This window comes from Molothrus aeneus, chromosome 1 (assembly GCF_037042795.1).
Source record: "Molothrus aeneus isolate 106 chromosome 1, BPBGC_Maene_1.0, whole genome shotgun sequence".
In the NCBI taxonomy this organism is placed as follows: domain Eukaryota; kingdom Metazoa; phylum Chordata; class Aves; order Passeriformes; family Icteridae; genus Molothrus; species Molothrus aeneus.
In genome coordinates this window covers 46,066,840-46,087,913 of record NC_089646.1, presented here as the reverse complement: position 1 = coordinate 46,087,913, position 21,074 = coordinate 46,066,840, and the positions used below count along the sequence as shown (strand labels likewise).

The 21,074-nt window shown below is 41.3% G+C and overlaps 1 protein-coding gene across 5 annotated transcripts in view; it reads left to right on the top strand.

Moving 5' to 3' along the window:
- The window catches only part of ZDHHC3 (zinc finger DHHC-type palmitoyltransferase 3), a 33,692-nt gene extending 14,761 nt beyond the window's left edge, over positions 1-18,931 (top strand). For 4 of the 5 annotated variants that reach the window (XM_066556245.1, XM_066556225.1, XM_066556236.1 and 1 more), the window contains exons 2-7: positions 117-446; positions 3,184-3,308; positions 6,478-6,574; positions 8,475-8,556; positions 10,326-10,456; positions 18,698-18,931. In XM_066556245.1, coding sequence (XP_066412342.1) covers positions 141-446; positions 3,184-3,308; positions 6,478-6,574; positions 8,475-8,556; positions 10,326-10,456; positions 18,698-18,931 — 975 coding nt within the window. In that variant the 5' untranslated portion in view covers positions 117-140. Of the gene's footprint in view, positions 1-116; positions 447-3,183; positions 3,309-6,477; positions 6,575-8,474; positions 8,557-10,325; positions 10,457-13,109; positions 14,771-18,697 lie in introns of those variants that run through there. The other variant, XM_066556260.1, reaches the window with a different exon arrangement.
- The last annotated feature ends 2,143 nt before the right edge of the window (positions 18,932-21,074 follow it).

The following is a 21,074-nucleotide window of genomic DNA, read 5'->3' as shown; positions in this document are numbered from 1 at the left end:
CTTTTGCTTTTTCATCTCACTTTCTGCAATTTTCCCATGCGGTGACCGTGCCGTTATGTGAACAGAGGTCTGGATGTCTGGCAGAGCAGTGAGCACTGTTTCTGACTCTCTTTCAGATGCAAGTATGGACATAATAGCCTATGATGATTACTCCAGTCCACCGCTTCAGAGATATTGAAAGGACACCTGAATACCTCCAGCCGGAAAAGTGTGTTCCACCTCCTAGCCGCGCTTCCCTGGGAACAATGTGGTTTATTCGAGATGGCTGTGGTATTGCATGTGCTGTCGTTACCTGGATGCTGGTGTTCTATGCCGACTTTGTAGTCCTTCTTGTCATGCTAGTTCCATCGAGAGATTATGTTTATAGTGTCATCAATGGCACACTGTTCAACACCTTGGCTTTCCTCGCTTTGGCTTCACATTTTCGTGCTATGCTGACAGATCCAGTAAGTATCCACCTCTCTCCGTGTGTCTCGGAAAGAAACAGGCGGTGTTTTTCTTGTCTGCTAGATGTTGGGTAACTCAGTTGCCGAGTGAGTGGCAGATTTAAATAACTTTTGTGTGTCAGCCTGCTGAGTGAGGCTGCTGATGTGGTATGCTAATTTTTCGTCCCACTCAAGTCGGATGCAAAGTCAGGGACCCAGTGTTAGATTCCTGGTGTGTGAGCAGCTCCTCTTTCTGCACTGGGAAGGAGAGTGTTTCTCTCTGATGCTGTTTTCTCCCCAGTGGCAGATCTTGTGTTTGTGGCTTGTTGTGTCTTGACAAATAGGAAAGCTGGAAAAGCTGGTTTTGGTTGTCTGCCTTGGCAAGTATTGCTTCAGCAGAATAGAGCAGAATATGTGTTGTTTTGAAAAGCTGTGTTACCATGTCTCATTCTACTGATTTTGTTGAGTGTATTGGACAATGCTGAAATAAATACGGTCTGAGCATGAGATGGCAGTTCTTAGGCAAGTTGGGGAGCATCAGAGCTGTGAGATACCTTTGTATGTATCCTTAGGACATTGCTTTGAGAGATCAGATCTGCTGCTCTCTCGTCTTTCAGTTTGTGACAAGGTAAAGTTTAGCACCATGATGTTAATTCTGAATGGCCTGTGATGATTTATTTTCCTTAATAACCTCTGGACAGTAGACTCAGTTCAAAACCCCATCTTCACTAGTTAGTGGAAGGAAAGACAAGCTTAGACTTCTCCTTCCTCACAAATGTTCTTGCTGCTGTTGGGAGTGGTGGTGTGCCTCTGATAACTCTGTCCCTTCCAAATGTTATTTCCCCCTTGAAACCTTGTTAGGTGCTGTTAAGACTTCAGTACAATTGTTGTTTCTTATATTGTAGCTCTTCCAGAAGCCCCAGCACTGCAGAAATGGCTTGATTTGGGGTATTCTCACAATTTGTGGTAAAGACTGTTGAATTGCATGCTACTGCTGCTGGGCAGAAGTGTAAGCAGTACTTCAGCCTCTGAAACTTCTGATCACTGGACTCGGGAATGAAGGGTTGCAGCAGTTTGTTAGATAGTTTGTATCCTAAGGGTGGTTGTTAATTATTGTATGTTGTGTGATTTTTATGCTTAGGGACCTTCAGGTGGCTGGAATTATTTTGCAGAGTTAGCAGCAGCTCTTGTGAAACAAAAGCTGTATTTTGAAATGGGCTAGTTGGAGCAGTATTGGAGAAGCAGATACAATTTCTGTTGAGAGTAATTGGGAAAAGATATGTTAATTCCTTGTGTGAGGTGGGATTTATGTATGTGGATGGAGAGCCAGTGGGATTTTGTTTCATTTTTATAATGAGGAATTCAGCTAAATAAAATGCAGGAAGGAAGATACAGAGAAGGGATGCACTAACATCTGGCAGACAGTGAGTCTGGGATTAAGGAAGCTTCCAGGACATGGGGAACCAGAGGCATATGTAGGATGAGAATGAAACAAAAAGCACTGCTGAGGCAAACAAGAAGAATTCTTATTATAAATAAATTAACAACTCAGTTCTTCACAATTGATAGCAGGTGTCCTGCATTTCAGTGGGTCCTTCTAAAAACTTCTTCCAGTGGATCCTTGCTAAAAACATTCCTAAAGTTTTGAGCTTTGCTGCATACTGAAGAGAGAGAACATGAGTTGTAGCAATTTTGTGGAAATTGGTTTGGTAATTTTTAAATTAGTCAGGCCTTTTGGGTGGTTTTTGTGAGAAAAAGCCCCCAAAGATTGCTTTAAAAAGTCTCACACTACTGGTTTAATGTGCAGTTCTCTCACTCATGTATCACTCCTGTTTATTGCTGTTAGGAGGTTGTATAGATGTATTGAAAGGAGACTCTTCCATCAGAAATCAATTGAAATATTGCATCTCTGTTTTTATTTCAATTTAAAAAGCCTTAAATTCACAGAAGTAAATTGTGCCAATGTACTAGCAGTGTTTTCATACACCATCTTTCATGGTGCTCTTTTTTTTTTTAGCAGGGGGAGTTCCTTTGGTTTGTTTGTTGTTTTGTTGGTTTTTTTGGGGTTTTTTTGTGAGCAAGTTTTTGTCCCTATAAAAACTGTAAACTCATGAACTTGGGCTCCTGTAGCAGCAATATGTTACCTATTTAAAGATATACTTTGAAGTGGAAATTGCACAGCTAAGAATTTTTTACCTGGTCTTATTCAGGTGTGACAATTCGTAGTGTTCACTGTTTGAATGTTAACCCCCAATTTAAATAGCAAATACACAGTGGAAGCATAACTATAAATACATGAGTTACTTACCAGCAACTCTTAATGTACAGAATAATACTTCTGAAGAAGCTGCTTCTACTGGCATAAAACATCTGCAGTTTTCTGTGTGTTAGGAAACACTGGCATGATAAATTTGTTGATGTGCAAAGAGGGATGAGGATTCTTAAATATTTTAAGGTTACTGTAGGACTACAAAAGACTAATTGCTTAAGTGGAGGTTTATTGATTTAAAAAAAAAACCCAAACAAAAGCCCCACCAAAATTATGTGTAAGTATGTGGTTCCATATTTTAAGACCACATTTAAATTTCTTTTCTGAATCTTCTTGCTCTTCTTAAAACTCTGTTCTGTTGATCTTAGGAAAACTTTTATTTCTTTTTCTTTCTGCCCCTCCCATAGTTTTAAGTCATCCTGTTGTTCTTAGCAGCCACAAAGTGCACAAGTTAATCTCCTGGTTTGTTTTTTTTTTTTTTTCCTGCAGGGTGCTGTACCCAAAGGTAATGCCACAAAAGAGTTCATCGAGAGTTTACAGCTAAAGCCAGGACAGGTGGTTTACAAGTGCCCAAAGTGTTGTAGCATCAAACCCGACAGAGCACATCACTGCAGGTAAAGTCTGTTCTGAGGAGGGCTGTCTCATCAAGACCTCAAGAATTATTCACCATTGTGCCTTGTTATTGCAGTCTGACACTGCAGTGGGTCAGTTGAGGGATTGGCATGCAAATTCTGTTGCCATTAGTACCAGACACATTTAAGCTTCTCACAAGAAATCTCATACCTTTTCTGACAAATGCTCATATATAGGAGGCCAGGGCTACTTTGTGCAAAGTGAGAAACACTTGCAATTTTTGAGTGCTGCCTTGGTTCCAGACTTCTAACTGACATTCCATAAATTTTCATGTAAACATGACTTGAAAAGAGACATTCTATACCAAAATGCATAGAAATCCATAAAACGTCTCCCAAAGGGTCAGTGTCTTTTCCATTTTTGTTTTTATCCACAAACCCATTTGTCAAACTATGTATTCTATTTAGAAGTGGTATTTAAGTTAAAACTGAAGTGCAGGTAACCGTATATGTATTTTTAAGAGTTCAGACTTCCACATTTTCATTGAGTGCTGTGACTTTGTTTTTGTGCTGTGTGATAGATCAGTATGCCTACTGATCTGTCATGTCCTTTCTTTTTCTGGTAGGATAAACTTCCCGGAAGACAGTAACTGGTAGTGAGCTTTTTAGTACTAAAGGCAGTGAGCAAAAAAATAACTACTTCCTAAAATTCTCTTCTGCTTTTAAAGCAAGCGAACCTGCTTTCCAGTAAGTAGTTAATAAGTTTGCACTGGTGTCACTTCCTTACCTACTCAAAAACCAATACATACAGAGAGAGCTCGCACCTGGGCTAGTGCTGATTCGTGCAGTGGTCTTGTGGGGAGGGAAATATGTGCTAATGAGCTGAGCAAACTTGTCCTGCTATTTGCTTTTTTTTATATTTGTTTTCAGAGCTTCAGTTTGCAGATGTTTTTATTTTTTGTTGGTTTTCGTTATTTTTTAAATTTTAATGAAAATCGGGAGTTGGTTATTCAGCAGGAGCAATGTGGTCATGCCTATCACTTATTAATGCTACTGTAAAATCCCCTCTGACAGCTTTTCAATTATGAATGAAACTTCACATCTAATATGCTGTCTTCGTGATGACTCACAGTGTAGGTAAATGAAAAGGACTCTGGCTAAACACAAAACCTTGTCGCTGTGGTCCTTTTTTCTGTCCTTTAAAGATAAGGTTTTAGACATTAAGATTTGGGAAGGTGATCCACTCACCACTGATGCTATTGAGAATCTTCAGTCAGACAGTTCTTTTTTGTGGCCTAGGAGATTTATTAGACTTTAAGACACCAAGGTTGAGTGTATGCATCAGCAGGAGATCCTGCTAGCTGTGTGCCAGAGGAACCAGGGTGTTTTTGATGGATGTGCTATTTAGTGAGTCCCCTGTGCCCACTAAACTAGTCCTGCCAGCATTTGGAAGCTGGGTGGTTGAATGGGGGAAGTGTCTGACTATGGGCAATCCCTGCTCCCTGTAGTGTTTAGTTGTGGTTTCTGTGTTTCCTTTTCCACCAGCTAGCTTCCCGTTCTCCCTGTCATCCAACTGTTTTTGGTACGTGTACATGGAATAAAACTCCCCTCCCAGTCTCCTCTCCTGCCTCTTTCACATCTGTGCCATGGCTGTTTCAGGTTGTCCCTCTGGGGAAGTAGGAGCACTTGGAGGGTTGCTTGGGTACTCCCCTCTCCCGAGCCCAAGGGAAGGGTGTGCACACCTGCACACAGGGAGGCATCCTCCTCCTTCACTATCTTCCTCACCTTACCCCTTCCTTTTTTTTAATCACAATGAGAGATACTTGTCTTACAAAGTACATTAGCTGGCAGATAAATTGCTTTTACTGTGCCTGCTGATTTTAGACCCCATGTAGCTCCAAATAATTTTAAGCTGCTTGTTCTGGCAAAAGGTGGCTTTTTCTTGTTTCCCACTGGACGTGGGGCTGACAGATAGTACAGCACACATGTTTGCCTGAGGAGAAGGAGCTCCTGATGTGCTTGCCTGGACTTTCATTTAGGATCAGGCCTATAGCAACTCATTTGTTTTTCAGGCATAGCCCATATCCTTGGGGATTATCCCCTTCCACCAATTAAAGTGAGTGAAAGGCTGTTCTGACAGAGATTTTCTATTATTTATCATACATGCTGATAAGAACATATTTATGTTTTCGTTTGAGTTTCCCTTAAGTGTTTGGGTGTTGAAGTTTATTATTTATATTGAGGTCAAGATGCTTTTTGTTATAAGAAGAAAAATAAAATTAGCAGAGCACTTAGTCCTTTCTGTTTAATTGCTGCCAGAATTGTTCTGGCATGGCTCTTTCCTTTCTGGGTCTATTGTTTGTTTGCTTTGGGGTTTTGTGTTTTTCATATTTGATTTCTGTGCTTGTTTGTACAATGTGGTATCAGGAGACTGACTGGCTTTCGTCTCCTATCATATGAGAAAGCAGCAGAGAAAAAGGCTTCCTTTATTATGTGTGTTGAAGCAGTCACTGACTAAGCAAGAGAATGATGTTCAGAGTAATATATAAAGTAATAACATTTTAATTATTTGACTTCCAGCCACAATTTGCACATTGGCAAGAATTTGAATTTTGATTTCATTAGTCTGGTTTTGTGAAGTACTTTAACATCTAATTTCACCTTGAATGTCTATTGTGGTACCATCTTCTTGACTGACTGCCACAGCTATTTTCTGCTTGATGTCAAGAATCTTTCCTAATGCCTTATTTGATTGCAAGTTCCTGCTACCAGCAAATGTTGGCAAATAAACCTGAGTTTGTTGTTAGCAACTCTGAGAAGTATCTTTATTCATTACTACCTTTTGTATATTTGTGATTTATGTTTAGTTTTAATCTGTGGACGTTTTTACAGGCCAAATAGATTAAAACTAAAAAAAATCACAGATTTTTTTTTCCATCTGTCTGAATGTATTGTTCAAACCATATTTTGGAAAGAACCATTGGTGTGTGGCATTAATTTTTGCAATGGTGGTTTGGTATTGTATGATTCATTTTGAACAGGCTTAGTCAAGTAAGCAAACCACAAATATAAATATGGTGGCAAGTAAATTCTTTCATGTTCAGATTTCGCCTTTGGTTCTTTAGCTGAAATTCTTTGTCCCCCAAATCCCTGTAAAATCCTGTGTTCTTGGAATGAAAAGTGCTGTTAACGAAGACCTGTGTTCTTTCAGTGTTTGCAAGAGGTGCATTCGGAAAATGGACCATCACTGCCCGTGGGTCAATAACTGTGTGGGAGAGAATAACCAGAAGTACTTTGTACTGTTTACAGTAAGTATTTCACAGGTGATGATTGAGGTTGTCCAGTGGGAAGTGCTGAAATGTAGTGCCTAGTCTGGTGAAACAGCTCCCAGGGCTGGTGTTCTCTTCCTTCGTGTTTTGGAAGAACTTTATGGGGACCTGCTGTGGGCTTCTGTTTCACTAATTAGGAAACACCTCCCCCCCCACCATCCATCCACAGCAATAGGAAGAGGCATCACAGGAAGCATTTGTCAGGGGTTTTTGAGGTTTGCATTGATGGTTGCTCAGCACCTATTTTGTAATGTGAGTAGTGTATTGTGGTGCTGAGCTCTTTGAGGGAGGGGCCATCCTTTTACATCAAACACTGGCTGGTAGGATCCCAGGCCATATGTAGGGTTCCTAAACATTATAGTTGTACAAGTATCTGTGTGGGATCATGTAATAAGAGCTGTTGCCACATCTCAAAGAAGGAGTGGGAAGCCTGCATCCCCTTGGATAAGAATTATCCACCTTTTAATTGCAAGTGGTTTATTTTTGTACTTGAAAACCACGGAGGTGCTTGACTTTTTGTACTATATCTGTAGCATCATGAGTAAGAAAACAGGAGTGCAAACTTGAACAGTGGATATTTCTGGAAGGTTTGAAAAGTGTTTCATCAAAGTGAACTGCAAATATCCCGTGGGAGTAGTGTGAACATTACAAGGCTGAGTCTCAGTGATGCTCTGTTTTATTGATAAATCTTCTGAGACATCTGTAGGTTTGAGGAAGTATGTTCTCATATTACCAAGCAGAAAGGAGGAGATTTTCCGTTAAATGACAGGCCTAGTGTTCTATGCTGGGGTTTGCAAGGATGTGGATTACAGAACAAAATTAATCCTATTTCTTTCCTATGAGCAAACAGGTTTTTTTTAAACCTTGAGAAGTGAGCTAGGTGTTCTAGTCCTCTCAAAAGGATTTCAGTTACTATTAGGACTTGATATCCACTTTCTAGCAGACTGTATTTAAGACTTAATCTGGTTGAGACAAACAAAATAAGGGTTGCTGGTTTTGTTATTGAATATTCTTTTTAATACATGAGGAAGTGAAAGAGCAGCAACATGCTCAACTTGCAAGGAAAACCAGAATGCTCCCCTATTGCCTCTTACTGCTTCCAGAGGTGTTTCTTGTTACAAAATCTCTCTCACTTCTGCTATATTCCTATCTTCCTCAGAGTTGTAGGTTCAGAAGAGTAACTTTTTTACCCCTTAGTAAATTGTAATCTATGTGTGACATTGCACATAGCTTTTGTTCTAACTTTTTGTTACATACAGTTTTTCTTACAAAGCTAAGACCTCGTTTAAACCAAAAATTATTAAGTACGAAGTATTAAAGCTTGAGAGAAACTTTCTATGCTAGTGCCTGCCTCGGAGAAAGTACTTCTAAAAAAAAAAAAAGTAATTTTTCTGAACCTCATACTGGAAAACAAAGTGCATTTTCTGGTTAAAAGAAAACGACTGTTGTTTCTCTGGGAAACTGTAGTGCTGTCAAGAGCAAGGATGTAGGCTTTGGCAACTGGATACCTTGATCAGTGTTACTGTTCTCTGAAGGTTGTGCAGTGCTGAGCTGAGGTAAGGGCAGTGAGCTGTGTGGAAGGCCACTCCGGGACACAGGAGGCTGGGCTTTGGATTCAGCTGCTGTTGGATTCAGCATCTGCCTTGTGTTCACTCAGAGCTGTTCAAAGGAGAGAATGAGTCTATGTAGTCATGCTGTTTGCCAGCTTCACAGTGCTTTTTCAGGGGAGATGGGAGAGCTTGATAGTTTTTGGAGTTGTTTTGTGGTTTGGTTTTATTTTGAAATCTTAGCACTGTGCTTTTAAATAAAGTGTTGGGAAGATAAAGCATTTTGGTCTTTGAACTCACTTGATACCTGTATTACATCCTTCATTTTTCAGATGTATATAGCACTGATTTCCCTGCATGCCCTAATCATGGTGGGATTTCACTTCTTGTACTGCTTTGAAGAAGACTGGACAAGTGAGTATAAACAAAATACCTTATTAAAATAACAGATTATCCTTTGAATAAGAACTTAAAATGCAGTTGGCTTATTTCAGAAGAATGTTACCAACGTTCTGCTATGCTATCTCTATTTTTTAATTTTTTTTGTCTTTTTAATGATCATTCCTGGGACTTCATAATTCTTTTTGAGCTGCTGGAATCTCTGTCCTGAAAAGTCCTCTTTTAACTTATACCTGATAGTGCTTAGGAAAAAGCTGATATGTAAAGACACCTAAGGAATATGTGTGCAATAACCTACTGTTGGCATGAACACAGCACTAATTTCCTGAATGCTAGCAAAAGATAAGAAGAATGTGTATGCTTTTTTTAAAAGGGTACTGTGAATCATTCTTGCAAGACTGCCAGGAAAACATGCTGCTCATATCCAAAAATCCACCCTTACAAGAACAAACAATTCTTTTCCTCAGAAAAACATAAACCAAACAAACCAAAACCAGAGCCCAAGCAGCTCAAAAAAGTGAAACCAAAAACCTCAGCATTCACTCTGAAGTAGTCAGTGAGTACATTTTCACAAAGTCAGTCTGTGTATGTTCCTAAAACCACAAATGGATATGGGAAACCCTTAATGTAATGCTGAGTTGAACAGCAAGGTATCAAAGAACGTGTGTGCACATGTATGTACTGCCTGTGAGTTTTTTTGGAAAAAGAGGAGGGTTTTTTCCCTTGGAATTGCAGTAGTAGTCTCAATATCATGACTGGTTTTAGATCATAGTACTGCAGAGGATACACATGTGAATTGAATTTGAAAAGGTTGTTCTGCACTTCAAAACTTTTAAAACAGCTGCCAGCAGTCACTGAGAACATCTGCATTTGACTGCAGTGGCCAGGGCCATAAAGGAAGGATACATTAAAAGATATATCCCTTATGTCCTTTCTCAGAGCCTGTTCCTGTGGGGAAAGCACTTCCCTACACCTGTCCCAGGTTTAGGTGGCAGAGCAAAGCTGTTAGGAGATGGATGTGCTGTTCCAGCTGCCTTGTGTTTGTGCAGATTGTGTTAGTTCCTGATTATCTGTTTAAGTCTAAGATCTCATTAGAAAAATACAGGCTTTTGGTGAGAGTCTTAGATTTTGGAAAAATCTGGAGATGTTCTGGCACTTACAGCACTCAACTGTAACTTTGCAGCACTCAACTATGACTTTGGCCCTATAACATTACTTTCTTCTGCTCCTCCTTTCTAATTACCTTCTTGGGTTTCTTTTTTCAGCTCTTGCTTGAGGTTGCACTGTTGAGTATGAGGAAGAATAGGAACTTGGTTTAATCTGACCTTCTTTTAGTTACAGCTTAGAACAGTTATGAAAGGAAGCACACCCTGGTTTTATGTTGGTGCTACATATGCTCATGTCCTGACTGCCAGCTTGAGATTTTTAATGGACTTATCACTGTGGAAAATCTGTTAAGTCTAAGATTTAAGAGAGAACCTCCATGTGAAATGGAGGAGAATGGCATCCTAGTTGGTATGCTGGGGAAACACCAAAGTGGAAAAGAAAGTCGCAATCTTGAAGTGTTGCAGGGGTTTTGGTGGGCTTTTTCACTTTTTTTGAAATTTGAGGGAGTGATCATTTTATGATTGAATGTCAGAGCTTCCCTGTGTATCTTTCTGGGAATGGTGTTCATATAATTAATTGATAGTTTGGGTATGGGAAATTCATGGCTTAGTGGGTATTTTGCAGCAGCTGCATTACTTGGTGTCTATCCTTCCAACTCCATTGTTTTGTCTTCACAGAATGTAGTTCCTTCTCTCCACCAACTACAGTGATTCTACTCATCCTCTTGTGTTTTGAAGCTCTCCTATTTCTCATCTTCACCTCAGTTATGTTTGGGACCCAAGTACACTCCATCTGCACTGATGAAACGGTGGGTGTCTTGCTCTCTCCTTTACCCTGTCTCTCACCATTTGTAGAAACAGTGTCTACAGGGCTACAGGGTTTTGCCTCATGGCACAGGGAGACCCATGTACCCTCTGAGGAGAGATCCAGTGTAATAAAGCTGAGTTAGCACAGTGCTGGATGGTGCTCTTGAGGGTTCCTGTGGGACACAGTACCCTGTGTATTGGCTGGGGTGCTGTGTTGACAGTAGCTCCCATGAGGTAGGCATAGGTAGCTGGGGTTACTCTGTAGAGAGTATTTGTCCCTGTGGATTGGAGAACCTTTCTCCTTTAATGAAGTGCTTTTACATCAGTATTGTCTGAAATTCAGCTGTGTGTCCTGGTTGTCAACTATTCACAGATTTATGTGCTGGAAAGGCTGGAAAGCCAAGATGAGAAGTTGGGGGAGGAACACACACGCACACTTCTTTTAGGCTAGAAGATTTTCCAGCCTTAGCTACCTCTTCAGCAGTTCAAAAACTCTTGCCAGGAGGAAAAAGAAAAGGGAGTGGAGTAGGCTCATGGAAACTGCTGGATACAGTCTGCTGCAAATCCACCAAGCCATCTCTGATTTGAAGATGGCATAGTAGAGATGATATAGTAATATTGCAGTCCTAAATCCATGTATTGCTCACTTCTGCGAAGATGGAGCTGGTGACTCCTGGGGGTGTTCCCACACTTGTGAATACTTGCACTCTTCACCAAGCATGCTCAGGTAATTGAATTAACCAGAGTGGCTGGAGAGACGTGATAGTCTTAAAAGAGGGACAGCTCTTCTTTCCTCCCCTGCCTCCTTTAGGTTTCTTTCTCCTTGTTTGCCCATGGCCAGTTGAAGCTAGAGTAGATGTTTTTGCTGCTGTCAGAGAGCTGTGACTGGCATTATATGCTGTACAAGCCCATTGTTCTGAGCCTTTGTTTGCAGTGCTTTCCTTAATGCTTGGCTTCTGCAAGAGGCTGATGTTCCACCTGTGTGTGTTCAGAGAAAGACTTCACTGTGCTTTCTGATGGGGAGAGCCCCAGGAAGAAGTACAGAGTGGTACAGATCCTGCTGAGCTTGTGTTCAGCAGAAAGTGTGTAAATTGGCAATGCTGCCTGTGAAATCATCATTTGAATTTCTCTATCTTTGGAACCTGTCAAGAATTTTTAGAAACTGCTTCCTACAGCTGGGCACCCAAATAAGTCCCCAGATTTTCCCTTCCAGTGTAGTTCTGGGGACTCGTAGATGTTAAAGGAACAATGCCACATTCTAAAATAAAGGAATGAAATATGGTCTCCCCCACTGGGTTGTGGGTTTTTATTTTTGGGTGTTTTTTTAATATGTACCAGTAAGGATTCTGCTCTATGGAATGTCTCATTGTTGGTTTGCTAGCATTGAGCTAGCTGTATGCAAGCAATCTGTTTTGAGCAGAGGAATATTTCCAGGTGAAGTGCTTCTTGGTGTGCTCTCTTACAGTGTTCTAATTTGCATTTTAGAGACAGGGCCGTATGTTGCCCTTTTTTCACCTTTCTCTTCCAGTCACTGGGAGACTTCATTCCTCAATTTGAGTATGCTGTCCTACCAGGATGGTTTCTCTCTGCCTGAAGGGACCCAGAACCCTGGCATTTTGCTGTTGTCTCTGGAGGTGACATTACCAGGGATCAGCACAACTCCTGCAGCTGCCCCATGTTCTGTTCATCAGAGCTCCCAGCGTCAGTGATTTGAGGCACACAGATGTATTGCAGTGCATTACTGTGTAGTATGGGAGACACATGTAGGTCAGGAGGAACCTTGCCTTGCAAAAGATGCAGAGTCAAGGAACTGGGTGATCTGCCAGCTGCAGCTGCCCGTGGGAGAGTGATGCTCTCCAGTGACTGCTCTTACTCATTGGGCTTCTATAGCAAGCATAAATGGCTTTCCTGAAAGACCAAATTCACTTCCTGGGCTTCAGACACAATATGGGTTTTTATTTTCTTTTTAATGTTTAACTAGTGAATGTTTCAGCTGATTGCTTGATGGCTTATTTTTGTTCTGCCTCTAACCTTTACTAAACAATGCCAATGATTTCTTCAAATCAGTATCTTATTTAACCCTCTCTCCCTGCTGTCAGCCCATGCATGTTTTAGCAGTGATTCTAATGACACATGAAGAGGCACCAGGTAGACTCAGCTACACTGAGCCATGGGCACTTCCTGAACTTGCTTGGTGAATCTGAGAGCATTACAGAGATTATCTTTGGGTTTGTGGGGTTTTTGGTCCCTTTTTTTTTTGTTTTTTTTCTGCAAGCTTGTAATGGTTTCTTCTAAAACTTTTCCATCTGGTTAGCACATAATGCATTCAGCCATTAAAGCACATACTTTTTGTTTGGTTTTAAGTGGTGGGGTTTTTTTTATTGACATCAGAGGCAATTGGATGGCAGAGCTTAAAATGGTTCTGAAGTATGTAGGTCTGAAGAAAATGGAAGCAATTTTATTTCCAAGGAACAGTTTCTAGCTTTAGTATTTTTTAATATAAAGCAGAGAGAAGAAAAGGAAAGGCAGTACAGATGCATTTGTATTTTCTTACTCTGTCCTTCGGATGAGGGGTAACTGAGAGGAGACCTTTCCCCGAATCCAGAGCTACAAAACCTGAGTATTTGACTGAAAATGTCATATTTCTGTTTTCAGGGAATAGAACAGTTGAAAAAGGAAGAGAGAAGATGGGCTAAAAAAACAAAATGGATGAACATGAAAGCAGTATTTGGCCATCCGTTCTCTATAGCATGGCTTAGCCCATTCGCAACACCAGACCAAGGAAAAGCAGACCCATACCAATATGTGGTCTGAGGAATTCCTGACCAGCATTTCCACTAAAATAGAAACATATTACAGCACTACTGTTACAAATTTTCCATGAATGTTTAAAACAAAAAGCAAAATGAACTTTTTTATGTCTATTAAATGGCTGATAATTGCAGAGGAAAAAAAAAACCCTGTGTTCCACCATTTTAGATAATTCTATATCTCTGGCTGAAACTGCTGCTTTTTTTTTTTTCCCTTTTTCTTTTTTTTCCTTTTTTATCACATTAACTTTACTGGCATTTGTTTCTCTTTGCTTTCTGTATGGCATAACTAATGTGAAGGGAATCCTCTCTTCTCTGTTATGACCCACCTCTTCTGAGTAAATTCTCATGCTGTCTCCTGACTGTGATGAGCTCTGTGGATGACCTGTGAGTGCCAACAGCCCTACACAGACACCTTTGGACTTCCTGAAGGAGCACATTGCTCTTTCATAAGTGAACTTGAACAGGGGAGCAGCACCTTCATGTACCAAAAGGTGCAAGACCAGAAGGCAGCACAGCAAGTGAGCCAATTGACCTGGTGATCACAAACAGTTAAAGTACTTCAAAGTTGCCAAACCAATTCTCACTCCACCCTCCTTTTTCCTTCCAGCCACAGAACTGATTCCATCTTTCTGGCATTATTTTATCTGTTCCCTCCCTTGTGTGCAGGAAATTGTTGCCTCTGTAGGATAACTGTGGCAGATTTAGAAGACTCTTTGGATTATTACATGCCTTACACTTCCAGGAAAGAAAGCAAGCTAATTTTCAAGTGTTTAGAATAGCAGAATCATGTTTTTTGATGTGTGTTTGTCTTGGTAAATGACTTGTTAGAGGAATGCCTGCGAAACAGTGTTAAAGTGAAAAACTGACATGAATGCCCAGATTACTATAAAGACTAATATTGATGGGATGTGTAAATGTTCCAGGGTGGTTGATTCTATATTGTTAGCTTTGCCCTGGTTTAGAGCTTTGTAAATCTTTTCTCCTGTTTATGCATACATGTGTATGTGTGTAAGCACACGCACATATATGTGTAAGGGTTTGAAATTGGGAAATATTTATGGTAAGGAGCATGCATGATGTTATGAACTGTGTGGTGATGAAAAGTGGGAGGGACAGAATGCATTCCAAAAACAGGTAGAGCTAAACCATTAATAATTCCAACTGTTAATGTTAATTACAACATCTTGTGTTCAGGCAGGAATTTTATTTATATTTTTGATTCACAGCTCCCATGGGCTCATTAAATGAATTGCAAACAGAGGAAATACACAAATCAGCTGCATCTGTGACTTCCAAGGAATCTTTTCTTTCCTTGGCTTAAAATATTTTTTTGGAAACTGACCTGCTTAGACTGCTTCAAAGCCACGGGGGAAGGGAGGGAAATCAGGGAAGGAGAAATTTAATGGATGTCTCATTTTGGAAGTAATGTGAATGCTGCATCTTTTCAATCTGTTAATGCTTCCATATGGAAAACAAATGCAATAAAACTTTTCCAAAAACTTGTTTGCTGTTCTTTCTTTCTTTCTTTGTTCCAAATCTTGGGAAAAATCTGTAATGGTTTTCTGAACTTTCACTTCTGTATGCAAGCAGGCAGAAGCATGTAAAAGTTAATTAACTTGTGTGTTCAACTTCTAAGTTGAAAAGTGAGTTAATTGATAATATGCTGATCTGTTAATCAGTGGTTTATTTCAGCAGCTGGGAGAAGCTGTAACTCTGGTTTGAGTATGTGATGGTGTTTCTCAGAGAATGCTCCCTTAATGGTTAAGCTGGATCTTGGGCCGTGGTCAGTCCAGCCAGTGAGACATGTGCAGGTGATAATTTGAACTGGCAGAGAATCTGGCCCTAAAGCTGCCTTGATGCAAAATCAGAATATATTGAAGGGAGAGGCTTTAGTCACCTAGGCAATTAACTAATGAATGCATCTCTCTGTAGTTCACTGCTTCAAAGATTGTTTTGATCACAAATTTTACATTCCAGTTTGGGCTTATTTTAATTACCCTTATTGGCTATGTGTTCTGGAGGAAGATTAATTATATTGTTCTGGCCTTTTGACCATTGTGGAAAAATGTGCAACTACTGTGTTTTTCTTGTTTCAAACCAGATGCAGATTGTTAAACAGCATTATATAGTACTGAGATCAAACCGTGTGTTTTGTCTTTTAAATGAGGCACCATCACAGAAATGCCACTGGTACCTGTCCTGTGTGTGGTGGTAACCTGGGCCTTCGGGTTTTCTTGTGCTGTACGACTTTGTTTGATGCAATTTGAATGGTACTAAAAGTAAGTCAGTATTAGTATGAGAAAGGCAGACTTAGTGGTTTGCTGATGGAAAGTATTTTCTTGGTCAGGACTACCTGATTTCAGGTGCTGGTTCTGTTTCAGTGTGGCCAAGAGAAATTGAAGGACAAACTCAATCAGAGCACTTCTGTTTTAAAAAACTAAGTGGTGCTCCGTGCAGAAATGTGTGAAGGAGCTGCTGTAAAAGAATTTCTGCCTTAATCATGATTTTCTAATGGCAATGCTTCCTGTGTCTTCTCCTTAACCATCAATTTGTCTCAATGCTTGTCTTTTTGGTTTGCTCTTTCCTTTCACATCTTAAAAGTGCATTGAAAGACGTTAATGCATTTCTTCTAACATTCAAGAGCTGTCCTACAGATTGCTTCTGGGTCAGACCATGCAGCCCACCATCCTCCTCTGGCACTGGGCAGGAGGAGATACCAAGGGCAGTAATTGAAGAAATGGGTATTATTCTACAGCATCACAGTGGTCACAGGTCAACTTGTCTAACTGTCCCCATGTTTGCAATGTCGTGCCTTTTACTTAAAGAGGAATGTCCAGTATCTTATATTTCTCACTGTATGTCTTTTCAGTATTGGTTCAAAATTATGTAATTTGAAACAGGGAAAGATGATGCTTTCTAAGCATTTTTTTTTTTATTAAGTGGAATAGCTGCATGATGGGAAAGAGAAAGAGGTGTTGGTTTAATTCAATACACAAAATTCTCACTTTGTAAAATAATGGTGAGAGATTAATGTAAATATATTTCTTTTTAAAAAGCTTAATTAAATAGTACTTAAATGTCTTCAACATCTGTGCATTCCTTCCCTCTCCCTTAGATTCTTTATAAGGCACAACCTCATGCCCTACTGACCATGTGGCCAGCAGCCAAACTTAGATCAAGATACAATTATAAAACTTCTGTTTATTTTGAATACATGCTGTGAAGGGATTAGTGAGGTCAGGCTGGGAGAGAGAAAGTATGCCCCTGGCTGTTCTGATGAACTACTCCCTAATTGGCATTAGCATAACCTCAGCCTGACCTTGCCTTGGTTAGCAGGTGCTGATAGGAGCAGGTGAGCAGTGTTTTTTGGGGGAAGGGAATGAGGGGTTGCTGCACAGAAATGTTCCAAATTTGTATTCCCAGTCTAGATGGCAGCAGGGATTGAAGCGGATTACACAAATGACTGCGGGCAGGGTAGAAGCTTGTGCTCTCAGGGAAGGGTTTAAATGCCTGATGTCTGTCTCTCCTCCTGCTCTGTGCTGCTTGTTTTCCTTCTTTCCAGATGCTCACGCAGTAAGTGCTCCAGCCGTGCTCCAGCCAGTTTGTTACTAACACACAAGGAAACCTCTGCAGTTGGCTAAGGAACAGCGCGCAGCCAAAGGTGCTCTCCTGCTTTAGGCTGCCAGAGCTTCTGCCCCCTGGCTGCACAGCCACTGGGTGCTGGAAATGCAGTATCCTGGAGGAAAAGCTCATGGTAGTGCTAGAACACTTTGCCAAGGGTCTGCTGTGCACAAACTCTGCTCCTCTCCATCTTGCCCAGCAGGGAGGTAAGGTCAGGTCCTGGCTGTGGCACACAAATTGTGCCATCCCAAGGCACCAGAGGCTGCAGGGGATTCTCCCTGGAGCACTTGAAATGGTACATTTGCAAGCTTGGGAGCAGGGTGAGGTGCCACAGGCCTGTGTTTAGCATTCTAAATCCTTCAGGGCCTGATTTTTTCCCAAATTACAGCCCTGAGGAATTCCGATTTGGTATTGCGTCGTTCCTTTCTGCACGTTGACTGCTGAGTTTCTCTTAAGTCAGCACCAGAAATGGGGCATGAATGAAGGAATGAAGTTCATAAAAGCTTTGCACGCAGCGCTTTGGTTTATGGTGTGCTTTCTCCTGGGTCTGCTCTGCTGACTCAGCGTTACTGCAAACTGAGCTGCTGCTGTTGTCTTATTTGTGAGGCTGACAACTAGTGCAGCTGTGGTGCTGCTGAGCTGCTGTGTGTATTCCTTTCCCCTCGCTGCAAAGCTCTGAATGTTTTGTGTGTTGTCAAGAAAAATCTGTAGAATTAGAATGTGAGAAGTGTACTGTTCTTCTAGCTCTTCTAAAACTGTTCTTTCTTACAGTTTTAACCCAATTTGCACTTTTTTTTTTTCCTTCCCTTGAGTTTCTCAAAACTTGGATCCCAGTATTCTTGCTTCTCTAAGAACAGACTTTTTGTGTGGTCACTTGTATATCATCACAAGTGGATCGTACACAGCTGCAGATCTGACTCCTCTCTTACATGATACAGAAGATGGGCATAAAAAATCGTGCCCTATTTCACACAGTGGTAGCCTTAAAAAAATCATTAAGAAAATAAATCTTAGTTCCCTATTTCTATGTGGAGAAGACTATCAGGAAAAAAATATCCCTGCCCAAATTTGATGGATCTGTTTATTAAGTGCAATCAAAATGTTTGCTTTACTAAAAGTGACATTCTTGGAGGGAGGATGAATCAGAATATTGACTGACCAAGGCTCCAGTCCCATTTTGAAGCTTCCACAATAACCTGTACAGATTTTCTCAACTCCCAGCAGGTTATCTGGCTTGCATTGTGATTTGTCTTTGACAATTTGGTAAATGGAAGTTGTGTTCTTAAATATTTGCTCTTAACTGGCACAGAGTGAACTTCTAGTGACTAGCCTAGGTGTGGCAGTGGTAAATTCCTGATTGCTGGGAAAAGGTGCAGTATTTTGGCTGTGTCTGAACTATTGCAAAACAATGCCCAAACAAGGTGAAACTCTTAAGTTGTAACTGTATTTTGTCACTCCTTGGAAGGATTTGAAAAGCTGTGTGAGAAGAGGTCCATGTTTCCCAAAAAGACTGGCTTTTCAGAAGCCATCCCTGTACTCTAAAAATCAACTGATTCCAAAATACATCAGCAAGACTCAGACTGTCCATGAATTAGATCTGGTGTGAGGGTTTTGCTGTTAAATGTGGAGATGAAACTCTCAGTAATGCAGAGTGTCTGTCTTCATACAGACACAGTTCCCCATTAGTTCACTCAAACTGGAATAGCATCAACCTAGCTATAGGTAGGCAGTTCTGCATGTGCTACAGTGCTTGGTGCTCCAACACCTGCCGTAGGCGTGAGATAACCATAAACTCTTCTCTTCTTGCAGGGTATTGAGCGACTCAAAAACCAAAAGCCAACGTGGGAGAAGATCAGTGGCTGGGAAGGAATGAAGCTGGCATTTGGAGGTGCCTTCTCCCTGGGTTGGTTCAACCCTTTCTCAAACCTGAACTGCGAGAGCCCAGCGCCTGCTGAAGCAGCTCCTGCGTCTGAAATAATGACCCAAGAAGAAATTGAGCAGTTTCTGGCTCGAGATGTTGCCATCCAAATGTTGCGTGAATAAGCAAAGCGTTCTTCTCCTTCAGGAGAAGCTTTCAGGTGTTTTTTTTTTTTTAATAATTACTTGTGCTGGAGATTTAAGGGTTGTTTGTTAACATACTTTCTGGTGCATTAAAAAATTCAGGAGTATTGGTCTGGAACAGACGCTACAGCACTAGCAGAAGCAATGCAAATCTCCAGAGAGAGCTTCATAAGTGATGGGGTTCATAAGCTCCTTTCAGACCTGTGTCAGCTGCTTTATTGGTCTTTTCTTAAATGGCATTTAAGGACAGTTTATAATTGTCAGATAGATTGGTTCCAGTTCCCAGAAATGTGCCATCCTAGGGAGTCTGGCTAATCTTTTGTTCTTACAGCCCTTTGGAAGACTAAATGTGTGATGGCAAGATTAGCCAGCTCTGAAGGTTTTCTGGAAAATGCATCCTCTTTAACCCATCCCATCCCATGCGTGCTGCTTGTGGGTTACGAACGTTGCTAATGCACTGGTCTTAGCAGAGGTGGGATGCAGGGCTATGGATGAGCTCACCCTGGGTGTGATTTCTTTGGGCTCTGAAATATCTCCAGGAGTTAATTTTTACCTTCTGTGGTTGTGAGAGTGCCCAGGGCTGGTGGTGCTTGTCAGAGGTGGTGGTGGGCTTGTGATGGTGCTGGCAGGAGCATTGACCCATGGCCAGTGCAGCCAAGAAGGAGCAAGTGTTGGCTGGGATGCTGAGCTGCTGGTGCTGGTGGGGGAAGCTTTTCCCCAGGGCTGTGATTCATGTAAGATGTGTGGAGTGGGAGCTGCCTGGCTGAGCTCTGCAGCCCAGGGAGCAGGGAAGCTGTCTAGGCCAGGTCCCAGGGCTATTTTTGTATTTTTGCAGTGAAAGAGAGGGTGATGTGAGCACCCTGTGATGGAGGTACTACCTCTCTGTTTGACTTGTCTAATTTAGATGTTTCTCTTTCCTTGGTAGCTAGAGTTGGTGGAGAATTAGTAGAGCCTCCTAATCTAACTGTGTCTAACATTGTACGTGCCATTACTCCAGGTTTCCTTTCACTGATTTTGCAGCCAGTCCCTGGGGAATGCTGGTGACCCTGTAGAAGGAACACCTGTCACTCAAAGAGGGCACCACTGCAGGAGGCAGTAGTTGCAGCAAAGTCCTGCAGAGGTGTTGCCAGCTGCTGCATTCAGATGCACTGAAAACACTTGGCATCCTCCAGATGTCAGGCTAGTTTTAATTTAGACTGTTCTTCATTTGTGTTTTTGTTCCTCTTTTGTCATATCCCTTAGATTAATTGTCATTAAATTTGCAGGAGTCTAGAAATATGCTACTGGTTTCCCTCCACAGAACATTCTTGCTTTTATCTCCCCCTCCCCTTAACCTGAACCAAAGAGAACTGCTTCCTCTCAAAAGGAAGAGAAAGGAGTTTTTGGGATGAAAGCATGGTATTGTGAAAGACCTATATGAAGTTTTTATTATTTATAGGAGTAATATCAAATGGAATTTGTGCAAGATTTTTTTAATGTTTATTTTTAACCCCTCGGAAAGCATCTTTGTGTGCATTGATTGTGTGATATTCAGGGCTGCTGTGGAGGGATGAGATTCTCTCCTGGCCTTGTCCTCTGCCACAGCAATCCTTTTATCTGGCAAAGCAGTGGGAACAAATAGAGTGCCTTGGCTGTTAACAGTACAGCTTCACCAAAATCCAGGAGGTATTTCTGAATAGTTGTGCCATTCCCTGTTCCCTCTGGATGTCTCTTCGTCAGTGAAAAGCAGATCTACAGAACATCATTAGGAATTGCATATTTATAACCTTTGGGTTAAAGGGAAACACCACCCATTTGAGGGGAAATGAGATCTCCTCTCATGTCATTTAGTCATGAGGTCTTGAGTGTCTTTGCCCTGTGCAGCAGGGTGCTGAGGGAAGAAGCTCCTCCTCTGCACTAGCCCATGTTCCTCCCTGTCAGCATCCCACAGGAGAGGGATGTCAGGGACATACACAGGTCTGTAAGGGATTTCCTTAGGCAGGAATGGCCATGTTGAAAGAGGAAGAGTGCCCTTTTTAGCTCATGTTTTCTAATTTTGCCCTGCTGCTCCACTTCTGCATCCAGGTAACACCCCTGCTTCTGGTGGTGTGTCTGCAGTGGGAATGGTGCTACAGAGAGGAACTAG